Source organism: Eptesicus fuscus, chromosome 25 (genome assembly GCF_027574615.1).
Source record: "Eptesicus fuscus isolate TK198812 chromosome 25, DD_ASM_mEF_20220401, whole genome shotgun sequence".
Classification (NCBI taxonomy): domain Eukaryota; kingdom Metazoa; phylum Chordata; class Mammalia; order Chiroptera; family Vespertilionidae; genus Eptesicus; species Eptesicus fuscus.
In genome coordinates, this window is record NC_072497.1 from 1,276,263 (window position 1) to 1,295,030 (window position 18,768).

At 52.1% G+C, this 18,768-nt stretch overlaps 1 protein-coding gene across 6 annotated transcripts in view; it reads left to right on the top strand.

Annotated features, from left to right (window-relative positions):
• Nucleotides 1-18,768, top strand: part of ZFAND6 (zinc finger AN1-type containing 6) — a 59,119-nt gene that overhangs the window by 31,111 nt on the left and 9,240 nt on the right. For 4 of the 6 annotated variants that reach the window (XM_028138545.2, XM_028138544.2, XM_028138547.2 and 1 more), the window contains 3 exons: nt 12,984-13,154; nt 14,701-14,869; nt 15,727-15,827. In XM_028138545.2, the coding sequence (XP_027994346.1) occupies nt 13,001-13,154; nt 14,701-14,869; nt 15,727-15,827 (424 nt within the window). In that variant the 5' untranslated portion in view covers nt 12,984-13,000. The remainder of the gene's footprint in view (nt 1-12,983; nt 13,155-14,700; nt 14,870-15,726; nt 15,828-18,768) is intronic. The other 2 variants (XM_008161211.3, XM_054713430.1) reach the window with 1 other exon arrangement.

Here is an 18,768-nt window from a genome sequence, read left to right on the forward strand (position 1 = left end):
CGCAGTGCTTTCTGCTCTGGAAGCGCCTGTGGGGGACAGGCAGTGTGGGTGTGCCTTCACCCGGGGTCTCCCAGGAACTCTCCCAGGAGCACTGGGTGTCGCTTCGTGCTTTATTGCCAGAGCCTCCTCCGTCTGGGATGCTCCCGCTCGGAGCTGAGAGGGGTTGACTTCAGCACTGATCATCATTCTCACCGTTTGTTTAGAAATATTGCAGATGCCCAGACTGCGTGGCTCGGTCATTGAGCATCGACCTATGAACCAGGAGGTCACGGTTCGATTCCGGGTCAGGGCACGTGTCCTATTCGCGGGCTCGATCCCCAGTAGGGTGCGTGCAGGAGGCAGCTGGTCCATGATTCTCTCTCATCATTGATGTTTCTGTCTCTCCCTCTCCCTTTCTCTCTGACATCAATAAACATATATTTTTTTAAAAAAGAAAGATTGCATATATTAGGGGGATACCAGGAAGTATAAACCCTGTTTTATGTTGTAAAAGAGCTCACTGTTTACTGGACTCAAACACGTGGGAGCAGATCCATTCTAACTAAAGGAAGAAGAGGGGGTGATTTAAAAGATTGATTACAGATCTTCTGGAACTGCAGCAAGTGCACAGCCTGGGTATCTTCCTGTGTCTGGGGTGTGCCTACCCCCCCCCCCCCGACTTGAGATTGGCTCATTGGCCAGGTGTTCACCCAGGTCTAATGAGCGGGTGTTAGCCTCGGCGCCTCCAGGGCAGCCAGAGCTACGAGCCGCAGGTGGTGCAGGCTGTGCTAACCGGGAGCCTTGGGGAGCAGGCAGCGATTGGCATGTCTAACTTTACTTTCTGTTAAGTGATTGAACTAGGGGATGGGTGATACTGTAACCCCCCCCCCCCCCATATAGATATGGTGAGCTGATATGTACCAAGTACCTAGCACAGCCGAGTACATGATGTTAGGCTAACATGTTATTTTATTTATTTTTTAATCTTCCCCCGAAGATGTTTTCCCACTGATCTTAGAGAGAGTGGAAGAGAGAGGGAGAGACACAGAGGAATATCGATGTGAGAGAAACACATTGATTGGTTGCCTCCCCCACGCGCGCCCTGACCCGGGCTCGGGCCGGGGAGGAGCCTGCAACCGAGGGACCCTTTGGTCCAAAGGCCGACGCTCTATCCACTGAGCCACACCGGCCAGGGCGATAGGCTAACATTTTCAGTGAGTGCTTGCTAATACAGATCTAGGTATGTAACGTTCTGATCTGATTTTTCTTTAATTTAGGGAACAGGCTTGGGGAAGTTGAGATGAAATGCTGACCTGTGGGCAGCTGCTCAGAGCACCTGATTCAGAGGTGGAGCGGCTGCCTGAGTGGTAGTGGGTCAGCCCCCCGCCTGGCCCTGGGGGGCATCGTGAGCTTGCTCCTGATCGGGCACTGAGCTGGGCTTCCCATCTTGGTCTCAGCTGTTTGGAGCCCTTGATTTAAAACAAAACATGGCCCTGACCGGTGTGGCTCAGTGGATAGAGCGTCGGCCTGCGGACTGAAGGGTCCCGGGTTCGATTCCGGTCAAGGGCATGTACCTTGGTTGCAGGCACATCCCCAGCAGGAGGCGTGCAGGAGGCAGCTGATCAATGTTTCTCTTTCATCGATGTTTCTAACTCTCTATCCCTCTCCCTTCCTCTCTGTAAAAAAATCAATAAAATATATTTAAAATAAATAAATAAAAATAAAACGAAACATGGGCCTGGCCGGCGTGGCTCAGTGGTCGAGCATCGACTTATGGGGCAGGAGGTCATGGTCAGGGCACATGGCCATATGGTTGGCTGCTGGGGCGTGCAGGAGGCAGGCAATCAGTGATTCTCTATCATCATCGATGTTTCTATCCTCTCACCCTCTCTTCCTCTCTGAAATTAATAAAAATAGATATATTTATAAAAGAAAAGACAGTGAAACGTGGTGTGTGAAAATACAAAAAAGGACGGTTCTGCTGGAAGCAGATATTCCGACCCAATCTACTATCTCAGTTTCCTCTCCGTTCCTGCCCTCTCCTCATCAGAAGAGTGCCAGTTTGTGATGTGAGAATTCTGCGAAACTCAGATTTTAGTGGCCGTAAGTATGGCTGTGTTGGACCCAGCAGCCATGCTCTTTGTTCATTTTTCTTTTTTAAAAAATATTTTTATTGATGTCAGAGAGGAAGGAGAGAGAGATAGAAACATCCATGATGAGAGAGAATCATGGATCGGCTGCCTCCTGCACACCCCTTACTGGGGACCGAGCCCGCAATCTGGGCATGTGCCCTTGACCGGAATCAAACCCACGACCCTTTGGTCCGCAGGCCGGCGCACTACCCACTGAGCCACACCGGCCAGGGCTCTTTGTTCGTTATTATCTGTCACTGCCTCTGCAGGACCATTGACCTGAGCAGGTAGGAAGGGCGGAGCTGCTCGCCCTCACGAGGCAGTGGGTTCTCTGTCCTGTTCACTGGGCCTCACTCACCGCCCCGCGGGGCCCCTGGGCTTACAGCAGGTTAGCAGTGAGGGCACTTCCTCCTCTTCCCAAGGCGGCACGTCTTCACTAAGGAAAATAAAAGATTAATCCGCTCCTGGAATGCCTGGCAGTAATCATTTGGGGCATTTTTCATATATGCCCCTCGAAGGTGCTTCTTAGCACTTTGTGCTTCCGTGGCTGGTAAGGGTGAGCCGTAATTTTGGAATTAGATGCAGATACATGCACATCAGACATTCCTGCCCTTGAACTGATTCTGGAGAGCGGAGCCGTGTGTCATGGACGTCTCTTACGCCCCTGAGGAGAGCAGCGGGCACGACAATAAGTGTGTTAAGGCACCCTGAGCTGAGAGCTGTGGCAGAAGGCTGTAAAACTGGCGCACAGGCCTAGGATTTTGCCGTATCTGTCCTGGTAACATCCTAACTAAGATAGTTTTGAAATCGTTCACTTATTCCTCCAGCATCGACCTGAGCGCGTCCCTCGTGCCTGGCATGGATCTCAAGCAGAGATTGGCAAGCTGGGGCCCGCGGGCCGCATCCTTCTGGTCGCCTCTTAACTAACTGCAGGCTTTCCTCTGGGACTGCGGTGCCCATTCATCCACAGAGCCCCTGGCTGCTTCCTCCCTGCCCGGGCGGGCTGAGCTCTTGACAGAGACGACGGGGCGCACAGAGCCTCAGTCAGGTGCGTTCCGGCCCACCTGCAGCACGGGGGAATGCCGCCCTGAAAACACAGTGATGCTCTCTGTGTGTAGCATGGGTTTCCTCCTTTTTTTAAAAAAAATATATTCCATTGATTTTTTTACAGAGAGGAAGGGAGAGGGAGAGAGAGATAGAAACATCGATGAGAGAGAAACATCCATCAGCTGCCTCCTGCATTCCCCCCACTGGGGATGTGCCCGCAACCAAGGTACATGCCCTTGACCGGAATCGAACCCGGGACCCTTCAGTCCGCAGGCTGACGCTCTATCCACTGAGCCACACCGGTTAGGGCTGGTTTTCCTCTTTTATGTTCTCCGCTTACAGCCCGTGTTATTCTTTCCTTGTCCACATTCCGGTTCGTATTGAAGGACGATGTTGGTTATTGTGAGTAGCTGGCCGTTCCTGTCCCCTGAATTTGTGGGCTGTGGTTCCTTAGCTGGCTTCTCCCTGAAATGGGACACTGACCAGGAGTGTGTGCCCAGCTCCGCCCGAGGGCCTGGGGACAGGACACAGGGTGGGGAAGACTTAGGCCAGAGAGGACGCACACAATGCAGCGCAGTCAGCATCAGGATTTCATAACGTGAGTAACTGTGAGTGACGTTGTTTCACTAAGAATATTCCTAAGCGACGGGGCTTTGTTGTTGAGGGTGGCGACGGACTGCAGGGACTGGCTGGCACAGTGGGTGCTGCGCCTTGATCTCCCTCCCTGCGCTCACAGCCGGGCAGCACCCGGGAGGGCAGACAGGAAGCTCTTGTGATGAAATGGCTTGGAGCTCCGGAGCTTCTGGAGGGACCGCAGGCTCTCAGGGCGCCCCCCCCCCCCCCCCCAATGCTCCTTGGAAACTGCTGGCTGGAGCCTCGACTGCGGCCAGGTGGCCAAGGTTGACTGTCAGCCCCATCGCCGAAGAGCTGGGGGACCTTGAGCAGCTTACGGACCCTCCGATCCCCACCTGTGACCTGGGGATGGTCACAATCCCCATCTCACAGGATCGTTGTGGGATTGAGGAGTTGATATTTATAAAGTGCTGGGCACAGAGAGCGTCCTGTCAGTATTGTGAAACAGTGACGCCAGTTACTTGTATAAAAAGTGACGTTCAAAGTTTCAGGGGCAGAGGAGATCGGAATGGAGAGGGTGACCCTGTCAAACAGAAGGAATGGGGGGAGGTGCTCATCTACAAATGCTGGAAACTTAGTTTGGCCTTGGGGAGGGGACCCCTTAAAGGGATGGTTGGGGTGGGCGGGAAAACCGAAGTTTGCTTGATTGTCTTCCGATGTTTGAGGTCAGAGTGGAGGGAACAAAAGGAAGGGTGTCGTATACAGAGCTTGCGCGTGCAGATCTTACTTCACGTTATTCTGCTTGAGAAGGAGGGAATGGAAGTCCAGGAATGTGCAAACCACGGGAAATTTTAGTGGGTTTTCCCCCTTTTGCAAAAAAATGGACATTGGGTTGCCTTGTGCAGGTAATAACTGTCTAATTTTTAAAAATACATTTTTAATTGATTTCAGAGGAAGGGAGAGGGAGAGAGAAACATCAGTGATGAGAGAGAATCATGGATCGGCTGCCTCCTGCACGCCCCACACTGGGGATCGAGCCCACAACCCGGGCATGTGCCCTGACCAGGAATTGAACCGTGACCCCCTGGTTCATAGGCCAACACTCCGCCACGGAGCCACGCCGGCGGGGCAGATATGTCTAATTCTGTGATATGGAACCTGGGTCAGTTTGAGAACATAAAATTGACGGCGACTTCATTTGACACATACAGTCACTGCGTTCGGCCTGCTGAGTCTGGCAGGTGGCTGAGCGAGCCCCTCTGAGGTGACTGCATTGGCACAGCCTGTGGCATGAGGCCAGCCATCACGTTCAGTGAACTGGATGCAGCAGCCCCTGCTCCCCTCCCCCCCCCCCCCCAGCCAGTTCTGTGCGCAGACAGCAGCTTCATTTTCTTTCCAAAGAGCCTGCTGCAGTTCCTTGCCTCGGGGTAAGTGCGTGCCCCCTGCTAGCTGGGGGCGGGGCCCTTGCTCCCCGTGCATTCAGCAGATGCTGCAGGCCTGCCCTGGCCCGGCTTTATTTTAAGCATCAGCGAATGGACAGAATCCGTGCCATTCCCGGGGTCACGTTTCAGAAGAGGGGGGACAGAGTGCGTCAGTGTAATTCAATAGCAAGTTAAGATGGAGATAAGTGAGGACGGAAAACATACAGGCAGGCACTAGCGGTCAGTTTCTGGCATAGAGCTGTCTCCCAGGCTCAGTGATTGAATGGTTGTATAATTTTTAAGGCACTGGGATTTATTCAGTCTTGGTGAGTAAAAAAAAACTGCTAAATAGAGGTGGGGTCAGGGACTCTTTCCCCCTCCCCATGTGGGAGTCAGTACTTGTTCTTCAGTAAATTTCCTCCTTTGTTATGGATGGATGGATGGATGGAAGGAAGGAAGGAAGGAAGGAAGGAAGGAAGGAAGGAAGGAAGGAAGGATAGATGATGGATGGAAGGAAGGAAGGATGATGGAAGGAAGGAAGGAAGGAAGGAAGGAATGGATGGATGGATGGATGGATGGATGGATGGAAGGATGGATGGATGGATGGATGGATGGAAGGATGGATGGAAGGATGGATGGAAGGATGGATGGATGGATGTGGGATTAGATAGATAGATAGATAGATAGATAGATAGATAGATAGATAGATAGAGGTGGGATTGTACCAAGAGCGGTCCTGTCATTTTTCTCGTAGCTGCAACTCTTCCTGTCAGCCATATCTAGGGGTACGGATTGGGGTGACTCCTGCCTCTCCCAGTCCCTTCCCCATGGAGGTGATGATCACACATTTAAGACAGATGAGAGGCAGGGAGAGGGAGAGGGGGAGAGACATCCATGATGAGAGAATCATCGATCGGCTACGGGCGCAAAGGAGCACTTACTAATTTACACGCAGCTTTGGGTTGGAGAACCCACAGTTAATAGTTCTGTGCTCCGTCCCATGTCCGCCCATCCTCCCTCCATCTCACACGAAAGGTATTTTTTTAAAAAATATATTTTATTGGTTTTTTACAGAGAGGAAGGTAGAGGGAAAGTTAGAAACATCGATGAGAGAGAAACATCCATCAGCTGCCTCCTGCACACCCCCCACTGGGGATGTGCCCGCAACCCAGGTACATGCCCTTGACCGGAATTGAACCTGGGACCCCCTTAGTCTGCAGGCCGACGCTCTATCCACTGAGCCACACCGGTTAGGGCCGAAAGGTATTTCTTGAGTCATTCCAGAGATTGGCACATTTGTAGCTCATCACCTATTTTTGTCCAGCCCATGAGCTGAGAATTTCTGGGGGGAGGGGATGGAGGGGATCAAAAGAGTGACATTTTGTGATGTGAAAATTCTATGAAATTCGGGTTTTAGTGGCCATCGTATGGCTGTACTGGCCGCGGCAGGCAGGTGGCGGCAGCAGAGTCTGTGTGGCCCGTGAAGCCTACAGGACTGTGTGGTCCCTGACAGAAAGGCTCGCTGACCCCTGATGTCAGAGAGTGGGCAAAGGCAGGTGGTGAGGGCATCGCATGTGGAAATGCCAGTCAGAGTGTCTCTAAACTCTTCAGCCGCGCCTTAGCCGGTGTGCTCAGTGGGTAGAGCGTCGGCCTGCAGGCTGAAGGGTCCTGGATTCGATTCTGGTCAAGGCCATCTACCTTGGTCGCAGGTTCCTCCCGGCCCAGGCCCGAGTGCAGGAGGCAAATAATCGATATGTTTCTCTCACATCAATGTTTTTTCTCTGTCTCTCCCTCTCTCTTCCACTCTCTCAAAAAATCAATGGAAAAATGTCCTTGGGTGAGGATTAACATTAAAAAAACCCCCACAATAATAATAATAAATTCTTCGGCCACAAACACTGCAGTGGCCTGCTTTTGTGGGATTGATCATACCGGTCACCGGACACTTCCTTTGGAGCAATAATGGGGAAGTGAGTTTTGTGTTTACCGTCAGGGGTCTTTATACCATCTAGTGTGTGAGCAGTGATGCGTTCATCTTCGCCGGGAGCGACTAGGTGGTGTCCCGGCGGTGTTACTCGCGGTAGCCAGACTCCTCCTCGCGCTTTTTGTCTTCCAGCACAAGCAGCAGCAGGACAGAGCCTGCCCTAGGGACCTGGGGCTGCTGTGCCGTGACCGTGACGGACCGTGACCGTGACCAGCAGAGCGTGCTCGGTCCCAGAGGAGCCTCACCCAGGTCCTTGTGTTTCTATCCGCGTGAGGAGCACCCATCCCAGGCGTTTATAGCGAGTCCTACTCCCTGGTCTCTGCCTAGGAACTTTCCTGGGTTTCTCTGTCACCTCTGCAAAGTTCCTCACCCCCAGAACATGCCTACGCTACCCCTGTGCTAGCGGGTAGACCAGATGCTCGGAACGGCGGGCCATCACCGTGGGCTGCCAGGAGACGCTGCTCTCGGTACCTGCACCAGGACAAGCAGTCCTCTCTTGAGCAATTATTACTTCAAAAAAAAAAATAAAAATAGCCCTGGCCGGTGTGGGTCAGTGGATAGAGCGTCGGCCTGCAAACTGAAGGGTCCCGGGTTCGATTCCGGGTCAGGGCACATGTCCGGGTTGTGGGCTCAATCCCCAGTGTGGGGCGTGCAGGAGGCGGCCGATCCATGATTCTCTCTCATCATGGATGTTTCTCCCTCCCTCCCTCTCCTTTCCTCTCTGAAACCAATAAAATGGGGATGGCTATCAGTAGCACCGACACCATAGGATTCTGGAGGAGTTGAGTGAGATCATGTAAATAAAGCTCAGCAGTTCTGGGCCCATCGGAAGCTCCGAGTCATTCTTCAGTCCTGTCTGGGAGGGCTTCTACCCTCTCAGGTTGCGGTTTTGACGACAAATGTTATTCAGAGTCAGAAAGCACATTTTCTGAATTCTCTGCGATTCATAGACTTTTAAAAATGTACACCAGCCCTAACCGGTGTGGCTCAGTAGATAGAGCGTCGGTCTGAGGACTGAAGGGTCCCGGGTTCGATTCTGGTCAAGGGCATGTACCTTGGTTGTGGGCACATCCCCAGTAGGGGGCGTGCAGGAGGCAGCTGATGGATGTTTCTCTCTATCCCTTTCTCTTTCTCTATAAAAATATATTTAAAAAATAATTAAAAAGTGTACTGAGCTAATCAGTTTTGTTGGTTTATATCTGGTAATGCCATTCTTGATCTCCCTGGATTTATAGCTTTCTAATCCCCCAGAACAGCAGTTAAGGAACTATTCTACCCTTTCATTCTCTCCCCTTCCCTCCCAATGCCATTGCAGACCCGTGGCCCCGCACATTGTGTTACCAACTAAAAAGGTACAGTGGCCCCGAGGCCCCGTCGCACCTCCCCATCCTCATAAGCAGGATGCCCTCTTGTGGCTTTGGTCTTCTTCCGCACCCTCATTGTGAGGCCTGGACATGAGTCAGGAAGGTTGATTCTCCCCTCCCTCTTCTTCCTCTAAGGGAGCTGTGAGATCCTTTGTGCTGCTTATCTGCCAGGATAATGTGTTTTTCTGAGAAAGCCCTTGCCTTTGAAAATCATTGTTAATCTGCTACTGTGCAGGGCAGTTGGCTTCGGGAAATGGCCCGTGTTACTGGGTTTTCCATCTTAATCTTACTGTTCAAAGCGTGTATTGTGACATACACTGAGTGGCCAGATTATTATGGTCTCTGAACGCATAATAATCTGGCCACTCAGTGTGTGTGTGTGTGTGTGTGTATGAGAGGCCCAGTGCATGAATTCGTGCATGGGTGGGGTCTGGCCACCCTGGCCAGGGGTAGGGGACATAGGCGGTTGGCCGGCCTGCCTGCTGGTCGAACTCCTGGTCGAGGGGACAGTTTGCATATTAGCCTTTTATTCTATAGGATCTACACGGAGTGGCCAGATTATTATGCGTTCAGAGATCATTATCATCTGGCCAATCAGTGTATAAGGGCTTGGTTGTCATATTGTACTTGTTAATCTGTGGCTGTTTGCTTGAGTTTTAGTAGAAAGAGAATATTTATCTTTTTGGGGTGTATATGATTGCCGGCACGTACTAAAGTGCCAGGGGGCAAAGTTCCTTTCGTCCTTATCTTCATTCTAACGTCACGATTTGGCAGCGTGGAATAGGTGGTTTAGAACAGTGTTTCTTGGTCTGTTTTTCTTCATTGCATGCCTAGGACGCCTTTTAAAACAGTTTGTTCCTACTTGGACTCCCACTCTATAAAATCTTAATTTTACACACATACTGTGTATCTACGTCTGCATGTTACATATATATACGCTGAGTGGCCAGATGATGATGATCTCTGAACGCATAATCATCTGGCCACTCAGTGTCCTTCTCTTGAGCCCCTCATTGATTGGATATCAGAGACACTATAAATCGTGCACCTGATCAGTTTTCCCTTTGCGCCGGCTGATAGAAAGCTCAGGGCAAACAGGTGGCTGATCTCCAGCCAAAGTCTAGAATCCTTTTGGGACCCATTGCAGATACAAACACACGGAGTGGACAGATGATTATGCGTTCAGAGATCATCATTGTCTGGCCCCTCAGTGTACATACACACACACGCACACGCGTGTATATATAAATGTCTGTGTTTTATACATACAAGGGTTACTTTTTGTGCTCCCTCCCCCCAAAGACTCCCCGTTGCCGCTCTGAGAAGGCCTGGTTTACAGCAGTGGGTTCTCGAACGTGTTCGCTTCGGAATCTTTATCTTCTCTCAATTCATGTGGGTCACACCCGGCCGTATTTATCATACTGCAAATGAAAGCTGAGAAAAATGACAGGATTTAAAAAGCGTTTTTATGAAAGATTCCCATCTCCCCCCCCCCCCCCCCCCCCCCCCCGCCGCAGTGGTTTCGTGGGAAAGTGGCGTTGTTGCCCATTCTCGCCAGGTTCTCCCAAGGGCCTCCCTGCCCGTCCGTTGCAATGCCGCAGAGAAATGCAGTGTCACACCGTGTGCAGTGGGAGAGGAAGGGGCATTGCAGTAACCTTGTCCGACACCAGAGGTGGTCCTTCGGCATTCCGCGAAAACAATGTGTAGTTTCTTAAAGGGGTATGTGCGGTGTAGAATCTCAGGCACCGTAAAAACTTTGGTTCTGTTGCTTTAACATTCATGGGTCTGTCTTTCACTTTAATTTCATGCCATTGTGCAGTTGTTACTTGGAAAATAGGGGTTCGCTGGCTGACGCGGGTCTTGCAAACGCCGATGTGGTACCAGCTACTCACATCTCATCAAGGTCCCCACCGAAGCTCTAACCATTGGGCCGCTGGTCACGATGGTTTTCACTCAGGTGTTGTCCTGGCATAAGTGCCCTTAGCTGTTGTTCTTCAAGCAGCAGGCTCGCTTTGTTCGCTTTTGAGAAGATGTCCGCCGTGGCCTCACGTCTGAATAACGAGGGTTTGTTGAAATAAAAAGCATGTTCCAGAAAAAGGAGGCGCCGTCAGCGTGCAGTTGCGACAGTAGCACAGCGCTCTTTCGTCACTCCCGTCCTGCCTCTGTGCGCAGCAGGCGTGCTCCGTGCGTGCTGCCCAGCCTGTCATACAAGTTACTAACAAGACATGTATGATCCGCCCTAACCGGTGTGGCTCAGTGGATAGAGCGTCGGCCTGCCGACTCAAGGGTCCCAGGTTCAATTCCAGTGAAGGGCATGTACCTTGGTTGTGGGCACATCCCCAGTGGGGGGCGTGCAGGAGGCAGCTGATTGATGTTTCCCTCTCATTGATGTTTCTAACTCTATCCCCTCTCCCTTCCTCTCTGTAAAAAAAAGAGAGAGAGAGAGAGAATGTGTATGATCAGGGTCGAGACTCAATAAAATTGACTTGACAGGCGCGTGTGGCCGTCAAGAGTCCCCCCAGCATTATACTCGGGTGCCCTGTCAGGGTTTGGCTCTTGGTCAGGCCCCAGGCGGTCCTCCCCTGTGGCTCCTGTGACATGTCGCAGTGAGAAAGGCAAATAGCCACTTGGTGTTCGTACAGGAGCCGTGTGACCTGGGCCCCGGGGCGCACACGTGGACAGCCGCTGGGACAGCGCGGACTTCGGAGCCAGACCCCCTGGACCGAGCCCAGGGCCGTCACCTCCGAGCTGCGTGCGTGACCTTGAGCCATCGCCCTGGCACCCAGACCAGGCGCACATACCTCCCCTCAGGGAGCAGGCCCCACGCCGCACATGTGTGTCTGCAGCTTTTGTGTCTTATCCTTGTTAGTTCCTGTTTAAAATCCGACATGGCCCTAACCCAGTGGTCAGTAAACTGCGGCTCGCGAGCCACATGCTGCTCTTTGGCCCCTTGAGTGTGGCTCTTCCACAAAATACCACGGCCTGGGCGAGTCTATTTTGAAGAAGTGGCGTTAGAAGAAGTTTAAGTTTAAAAAATGTGGCTCTCCAAAGAAATTTCAATCGTTGTACTGTTGATATTTGGCTCTGTTGTCTAATGAGTTTGCCGACCACTGCCCTAACCGGTGTGGCTCAGTCGATAGAGCGTCGGCCTGCGGACTGAAGGGTCCCGGGTTCGATTCCGGTCAAGACATGTACCTTGGTTGCGGGCACATCCCCAGTAGGGGGCGTGCAGGAGGCAGCTGATGGATGTTTCTCTCTCATCGATGTTTCTGACTCTCCCTTCCTCTGTAAAAAATCAATAAGATATATATATTTTTAAATCCTTTAAAAATAAAATAAAATCCGACATGGATATTCCCAGATCTGTCGGGAGGAGGGGCCTGAAGTAGCACACACACATGTATTCCAGGGCAGCAGGGATCGGATCCTGAAGTGACTTGCTGTCATGGAGTAAGAAAGGTGTCAAAACCCGAAATCGTATCCTCACGCGAGAGGTCAGGTTTAGGACATTTCCTCTTAAAGGCGCTTGATCCGCTGGCTGCCCCGTTTGGGGATCCAGTCAGGCGCATTGTGGCTCTTGGTTCTGAAGTCTGTGTGCGTTCCCACCCCAGCATCTGTTCTGGCAGCTCAGGTGTGAAGCTCCTTGAACTCAGTCGCATCTTAAATGTCCCTACAGCTGCACCTCATCTGGGAGCGTTGACACTACGACCTCGCTGTCCCCTTCTGTCCTGCTGCTCACGGCAAAGGGCCCTGGCTTGGAGACAGGGCACGTGGGCCTCTCCCATCTGCGCCAACTGCCCGGTGCCGTTGTGTGCTCCCCACCCTGCGCCTCTGTCCTGCTAGTTTTTAATTCTTAAATACTTTTAAAAAATGTTGTTCAGGCCCTAACCGGTGTGGCTCAGTGGATAGAGCGTCGGCCTGCAGACTCAAGGGTCCCAGGTTCGATTCCAGTGAAGGGCATGTACCTTGGTTGCGGGCACATCCCCAGTGGGGGGTGTGCAGGAGGCAGCTGATGGATGTCTCTCTCTCATCGATGTTTCTGACTCTCTCCCTCTCCCTTCCTCTCTGTAAAAAAATCAATGGAATATATTTTAAAAATAAAGTGGCCTTGGACCACGGTTTAAACCTTCAGAAATTAACAGCATAACAGAGCAACATTTATAATGCATATTTCTTATTATCAGGCGTCCAAACTGAACGAGGCCTAAAGCATTTTCCTTAGCCTCTGACGGTGTGGAGGCTGCTCACGGGGACCTTTCTCTGGGGGTCCTTTCTGCTCCCTCAGCTGGCCCAGACCTGCTGTGTGGAGCGGTTAGAGATGCCAGTTCCGTGTGTCCTTTTATGTTGATGTTTTCTTCCCCTGCGTCGTAGGGGCTTAGCGGGGAGTGGGCGGGAGGGTGGACTTTTCTTGATCACATGAAGCACATCCGGGTGGGGCAGGATGGCAGCGTGGGCGGCTCTGCTAACCCTCTGTCCCTTCCAGGTGTGCAGCAGAGGAACATGGCGCAAGAAACGAACCACAGCCAAGTGCCGATGCTCTGTTCCACCGGCTGCGGCTTCTACGGGAACCCCCGCACCAACGGCATGTGCTCCGTGTGCTACAAAGAGCATCTCCAGCGACAGAACAGTAGTAACGACAGGATAAGCCCACCCGGTAAGTGAGGCCGCACAGCGCACCGTCCCCTTTCCGGAAAGCTCTCCCGTCAGGCTCGCTTTGCTACGTCCGTGTCAGGGACACGTCTCCCCGACAGCGTGGACAGCGTGGTCACAGTGGTCGGAAACGGCATGAGCGTGGCCCGCTGCAAAGAACTGCCCTCGGGCCGTGTCACTGCCTCCCTCGCTGCGCTGCAGGCTCCGTTGTCCTATTAACATAGAGGCACGCTTCCCGTGTGCCCGCTGTCTGGGAGCGTAAGGTAAGGGAGAGGGGCTGCCAGAGGGCCGTGGCTCTTGGATCTTGGGTGACTCCTGAAGGAAAGGCCATTGTAGACGGAAAGAGAGGTGGTGGGTAGCCACAGCTGGCCTGAGGGGAAGGCACCCCTCGAGGGAGGAGAGGCATGGCCGGGAAGGGGCGCTCAGTGCCAGCCACTGAGTTCCCTGTGCCTTCCCGCGTCAGAGGACCCTCCTGGGAGTGGGGCGGGCTTCTGGCTCAGCAGCTGTGGAAGGGGGTGGGGGGCGAGGGGGCTCCGAGGGTCAGCTTTGCAAAAATCGGGCGTTCCTAGTACTCCCCCAGGCTAGGCCTCGTGCAGGTTAATCCTGCGCGTCTAGTTTCTGTGCTTGATGAACATGCTGGCTGATCCTTAGTTCATTTCAATGTGGTGGTGTTTTTTAAATATATTTTATTGATTTTTTACAGAGAGGAAGGGAGTGGGAGAGAGAGTTAGAAACATCGATGAGAGAGAAACATCCATCAGCGGTCTCCTGCACACCCCCTACTGGGGATGTGCCCGCAACCAAGGTACATTCCCTTGACCGGAATCAAACCCGGGACCCTTCAGTCCGCAGGCTGACGCTCTATCCACTGAGCCACACTGATCAGGGCTAAATGTTTTTTATGGAATCTTTCTCGTCAGTGCTTCGTGTTCAAGCCAAGAGCTAGAGCCATTTGTTCAAACTTCTCCAATTTTTCTGAAGGCTTACGTCACTCAGTATAAATGACTGTTTTTTAACTGAAATCATCATCTACATTTCTGCCTGATGAAGGACGGGGAAAATACTGCAACCTAATGTGCTGAGCACGGGTTTCCTTCTGAGCCTGGGTTTTCCTTCCTGCGACGTTATCTCATTGCCACCATCTCACTTCTGTGCTGGGGCTTGGAAGATGTCTGGGAGGCACAGGGCCTGGTGATTCTCCGTCCAGAGAGCAGGAGCTCCGTGTGCGAATATGTGCAGTGTGTGTGGTTTCCTTTGTGGCTAAAAACCCCTGGTATTTTCATTGGAAAACCGTAGTATTGAAAACACTTTAACTAAAAGCAATGAGCCAGCATACTAGTGACCCAGCGCGCGAAATTGCGCGAGTCCCGGAGTCCCCCAGTGCACCTCCTGGTCAGGTCCCCGCCCACCCCCGCATGCCTGCCATGCACACAGCCTCCTGGTGACCGGTCGTTATGGTGTGACGGCCACAGACTTTCTAATATGGGATTATATAGTAAAACCAAGTTCACGTGCTGTGTTTTGTGGAAAACCGATGTTGATCTTTTTAGATAAGGTGGTGGACTGTCCCGAGTGCAGAATCACTAATACGAAATGTGGTACCATTGCAGCCACGTCTGTCAGTAGTCTGTCTGACTCTTTACCAGTTCAGTGCACAGACGGCAGTGTCCCGGAAGCGCCGTCCACGCTAGACTCCACGTCTTCATCTCTGCAGCCAAGGTAGGTGTGGTCTCTGGGCGGGACGGGGGAGCGAGGAAGTGAAGAGCATACTCTGTGTGGGATCAGGCCTGTTAAGGAAAACCATGTCAGGTCACGTCAGGATTAACTGGCCTGACATTCTGTCTGTCTCATTATTATTCCTGACGAGTTAGAAAAGGCTTCTTGGTTTTCACGTCGAGATGGGGGTTGGAGAGGCTGTCTTTTAGATTTCCTCTTCAGACAGCTTTTCCCTATTCCTCCTCGTATATCTGATCCTCCCCTGAAGTCCTTCTGAAGGAGGCTAAGTTCTCCCAACTATCGTCTTATTCTGCAAGTGTTAGCATTTCATATTAGAAAGTAGTCTTGTCACAGTCCACTCTGTTTCACACCATGCTGTGGCACTCACGTTTATTGGTATTGTAGTGTATTTTGTTTTTAACTTGGACATCACATCATTTAGAAGCCAGAAAACACGGAATGTTTGTTTTATTTTTATTCTACTGTTAGGAAACAAATAGTAAATCTCTACTACATCGTTTCTTTTCTCACTCCGTGACCCGAGATGTTCAGCTCCATTTTGCCAGGATTTCGTTTAAACTTTGCATTAGGGCTGTCCGGGCGTGTCTTTATCCTGCCAGTTTTCATTGAGTGAATTCACACACGCAGGACACACCTGTGGCCTTATTTCCAAAACAAACGGGGGTCCAAATGAGCCTCCAGTTTCAAAGCTCTGTGATTCAGTGATCAAAGGTATTTTTCTGTGGATTCTTGTCTTAATGATCTCGTTAGATATGCTGAACTCTTCTTCTTTTATCCCTTTAGTTACCGTTCATGCGCAGAGATGCTGTTTTAAAACCTAAATGTGTTTGCTTTTCTAGTCCTGTATCAAATCAGCCACTTTTATCAGAATCTGTAGCATCTTCCCAAGGGGATAGTACATCTGCGGACAAAGCAGCGCCTGAGACAGAAGACCTGCAAGGTTTGCATACGAGCCGGAGTCTCCTTTGTCATTTATGTCACGTTGGTGATGGGTCGGGCACTGTCCTCTGTGCTTATAGTTCTTAAATTAGTTGCCTCAAATATTCTTACACTAGAGACCCGGTGCACGAAATTCGTGCATGGGTAGGTCCCTAAGCCTGGTGGCAGTCAGGGCCAATCAGGTTCCCCGCCTCCTCCTTCCCTCACCATCCGTGTGCAGCCACCATGCTGTTCCCGATGCCTCCCACCCCTCACCTCCTCCTTACCTCACTCCCTCAGCACCCCGCCTTCACCGCTGGTCGCCCGCCATGTTTTGCACTGCCCCCTGGTGGTCAATGCACGTCATAGTGAGCTATCAAACTCCTGGTCTCCTGGTCAAACTCCCAAAGGGACACTTTGCATATTAGCCTTTTACATACTAGTATGTAGGTTTATTTTCCTTCTAAGCAGAGTATTTTCTGTTCTCAAGTGTTTAACTGACAGAGATGCTGGGAACCGATTCCACTTCCCATGTATGTGTAATTATGTCAGCATCATAGACTTAGCAACGTCACGTTTTGATTCGTTTGACAAACACATGTAACTGAATGCATGGTTGTGTTATATGATTATCTGTGATTATTTCAGCCAATTTAGCCTAAGTGCTGCTTCCTCTCCGAGCAAACTGGGGCTGCTGGTTTGAGAGGAACCTCCTGTTCTTTACTCCGATTTTCTAAGAGGCTCTTGAACTGGACTCACCTCTCTCCCCACCCATGACTCAGCACAGCAGGCGCAGGCGTTGCTTGCATTTACAGGTGGCTTCTCTTGTCCTGGCCCCTCCTCCCTGTGTCCCTGCCACGGAGCCCAGTGACCTAGAAGACGTGGAAGCTGTAGGAAGGCTCTCAGCCACCGAGATGGTAGAGGAGGCATTTGTTAGATGGCCCATGTGTCCTGAGTTAATTCTCCCGGTGTGTGAATTGAAGACAGGCCAGGGATGCGCAGTGTCATGTTGGCCCGTGGCACGCTTTCAAAGGGGAAGGCGCCCTGGCCAGGGAGCCTTCCATTGTGCACGGTGTTTGTATGGCGATGACAAGCATATGTGCCCCTCTCCGCCTCAGTTTGCTCAAGTCTAAATCCGGTAAGGCAGCGGATTCCCCTTGCTCTGACTTCTTGCCCAACAAATGATTGGCATAAATTGCCTATTTGCCAGTTTTCTATAGCGAGAAAATGTGCTATCTGGCCAACATAACTATTCTGGTCCACCCAACACCTATACTAATAAAAGGGTAATATGCTGATTAGACTGGGTCAACCGGACATCTTCCGGTCGTCTGGTCCTCCTTCCGGACAGTGGCAGGGGCCAAGGCACAGGCAGTTAGGAGCAATCAAGCCGACGGGAGGGCAGTTAGGGGTGATCAGGCAGGCAGGCAGGTGAGCGGTTAGGAGCCAGCTGTCCAGATTGTGAGAGGGATGTCTGATTGCCGGTTTAAGCTCGATCCCACAGGGGTCATCCCCTGAGGGGGCCCGGATTGGAGAGGGTGCCGGCTGGGCTGAGGGACCACCTGTGCCCCCGTGCACGAATTTCGTGCACTGGGCCTCTCGTCCATAATAATAAAAGCATAATATGCAAATTGACCAAATGGCTGAACAGCGGGACAGCCATCTGGATGACCACGCTGTGACACCTACTGGAGCCAGGCCAGCAAGGCGGGTGCCATGCAATTGGTTGGGGACCAGCCATTGCCCCGTGATCGCCCTGCAGAGGGAGGCCCAGGCCAGGGGGCAATCAGTTGTGGGGCTCCACGATCGCCCCAAAGTGGGAGGCCCAGGCCACTGACTGGCAGCCTGCGGCGGGTGGGTGGGGCCTCCCTCTGCGGGGGTGATCCATCACAGAGCCCCAGCCAGGTGGGCAGGGCCTAACTCTTTGGAGCAATCAATTGCGGGGCTCCCAGACTGTGAGAGGGCACAGGTCAGGCTGAGGGACAACCCCCCTCCAGCGCACGAATTTCGTGCACTGGGCCTCTAGTATCATTATAAACTCATAAATACTATAAATGTATAGTTTTATCTTTTAGTTGAATAAAAATGTTGAAGAAAAGGTAGAGATGAGGGGTATTTTAGAAGTAGAAACGGAAAGATTCCCAAAATGTCGTTACCCCTGGGCGTGTGAAGTAAGACAAGGGGGCGCTGATGCGTTTGGGTCTGTGGCGGTGGCCGTGTGGCTCGCCCTCGGCTGGGAGGCGGAGAGCAGCAGCATGGTTAGGCAGGTTTCAGGTGGAGCCAGTGGGAAGGGATCGAATGTCAGTATTAAGGAGCTCCTTGGGAGGTGACAGGGAGAGATCTTGCAGCTTCCCACCAGTGGAATGAAAGCTGTCCTGAGGGGTGAGCTCCCCGTCACGGGAGCATTCTAGGGCAGCGGGGCATCGTCGGGCTCAGAGTGGCCGAGCGAGGCGGGGTCTCAAGCCCTCTCCAGCTCGGCGGGGTCCTGCCTCCATATGGAGCCGAACCATTGAATCAGTGGTTCAGACAGTCAGAGAGGAACAGTCCCTTAGAACTAATTTAGGAAAGCTGCGTGGATTCAAAATCAGGTTTATCCCGATGGTAAAGAGTGGGCGAGAAGAGCCAAAACAGTCTAGAAAAAGTAGAGCCCAGTGGGCGGAGGGCTGAGCGACACGCAACCATAATCCAGGCGCGTGGTGTGGGCATGCGGGTGGGCAGTCAGACAGCAGCTTGAGGAAGCATGGCACGAGCCTTGCTCACAATTACCAAAATGTGGGGGCAACCCAGTGGCCGTCAGCAGGTGAGTGGGCAAACCTACACACAGGCGTTACTCAGCCACGGAAAGGGGTGACGTGCTGGTCCTGCTACCACGGGGCGATCTTTGAAACCTGCTAAATGCAAGGGCCGGGGCAGGGGCGTCTGCTGCGTGAGTGATTCCATGTGCGTGGACGACAGGTGCGTGA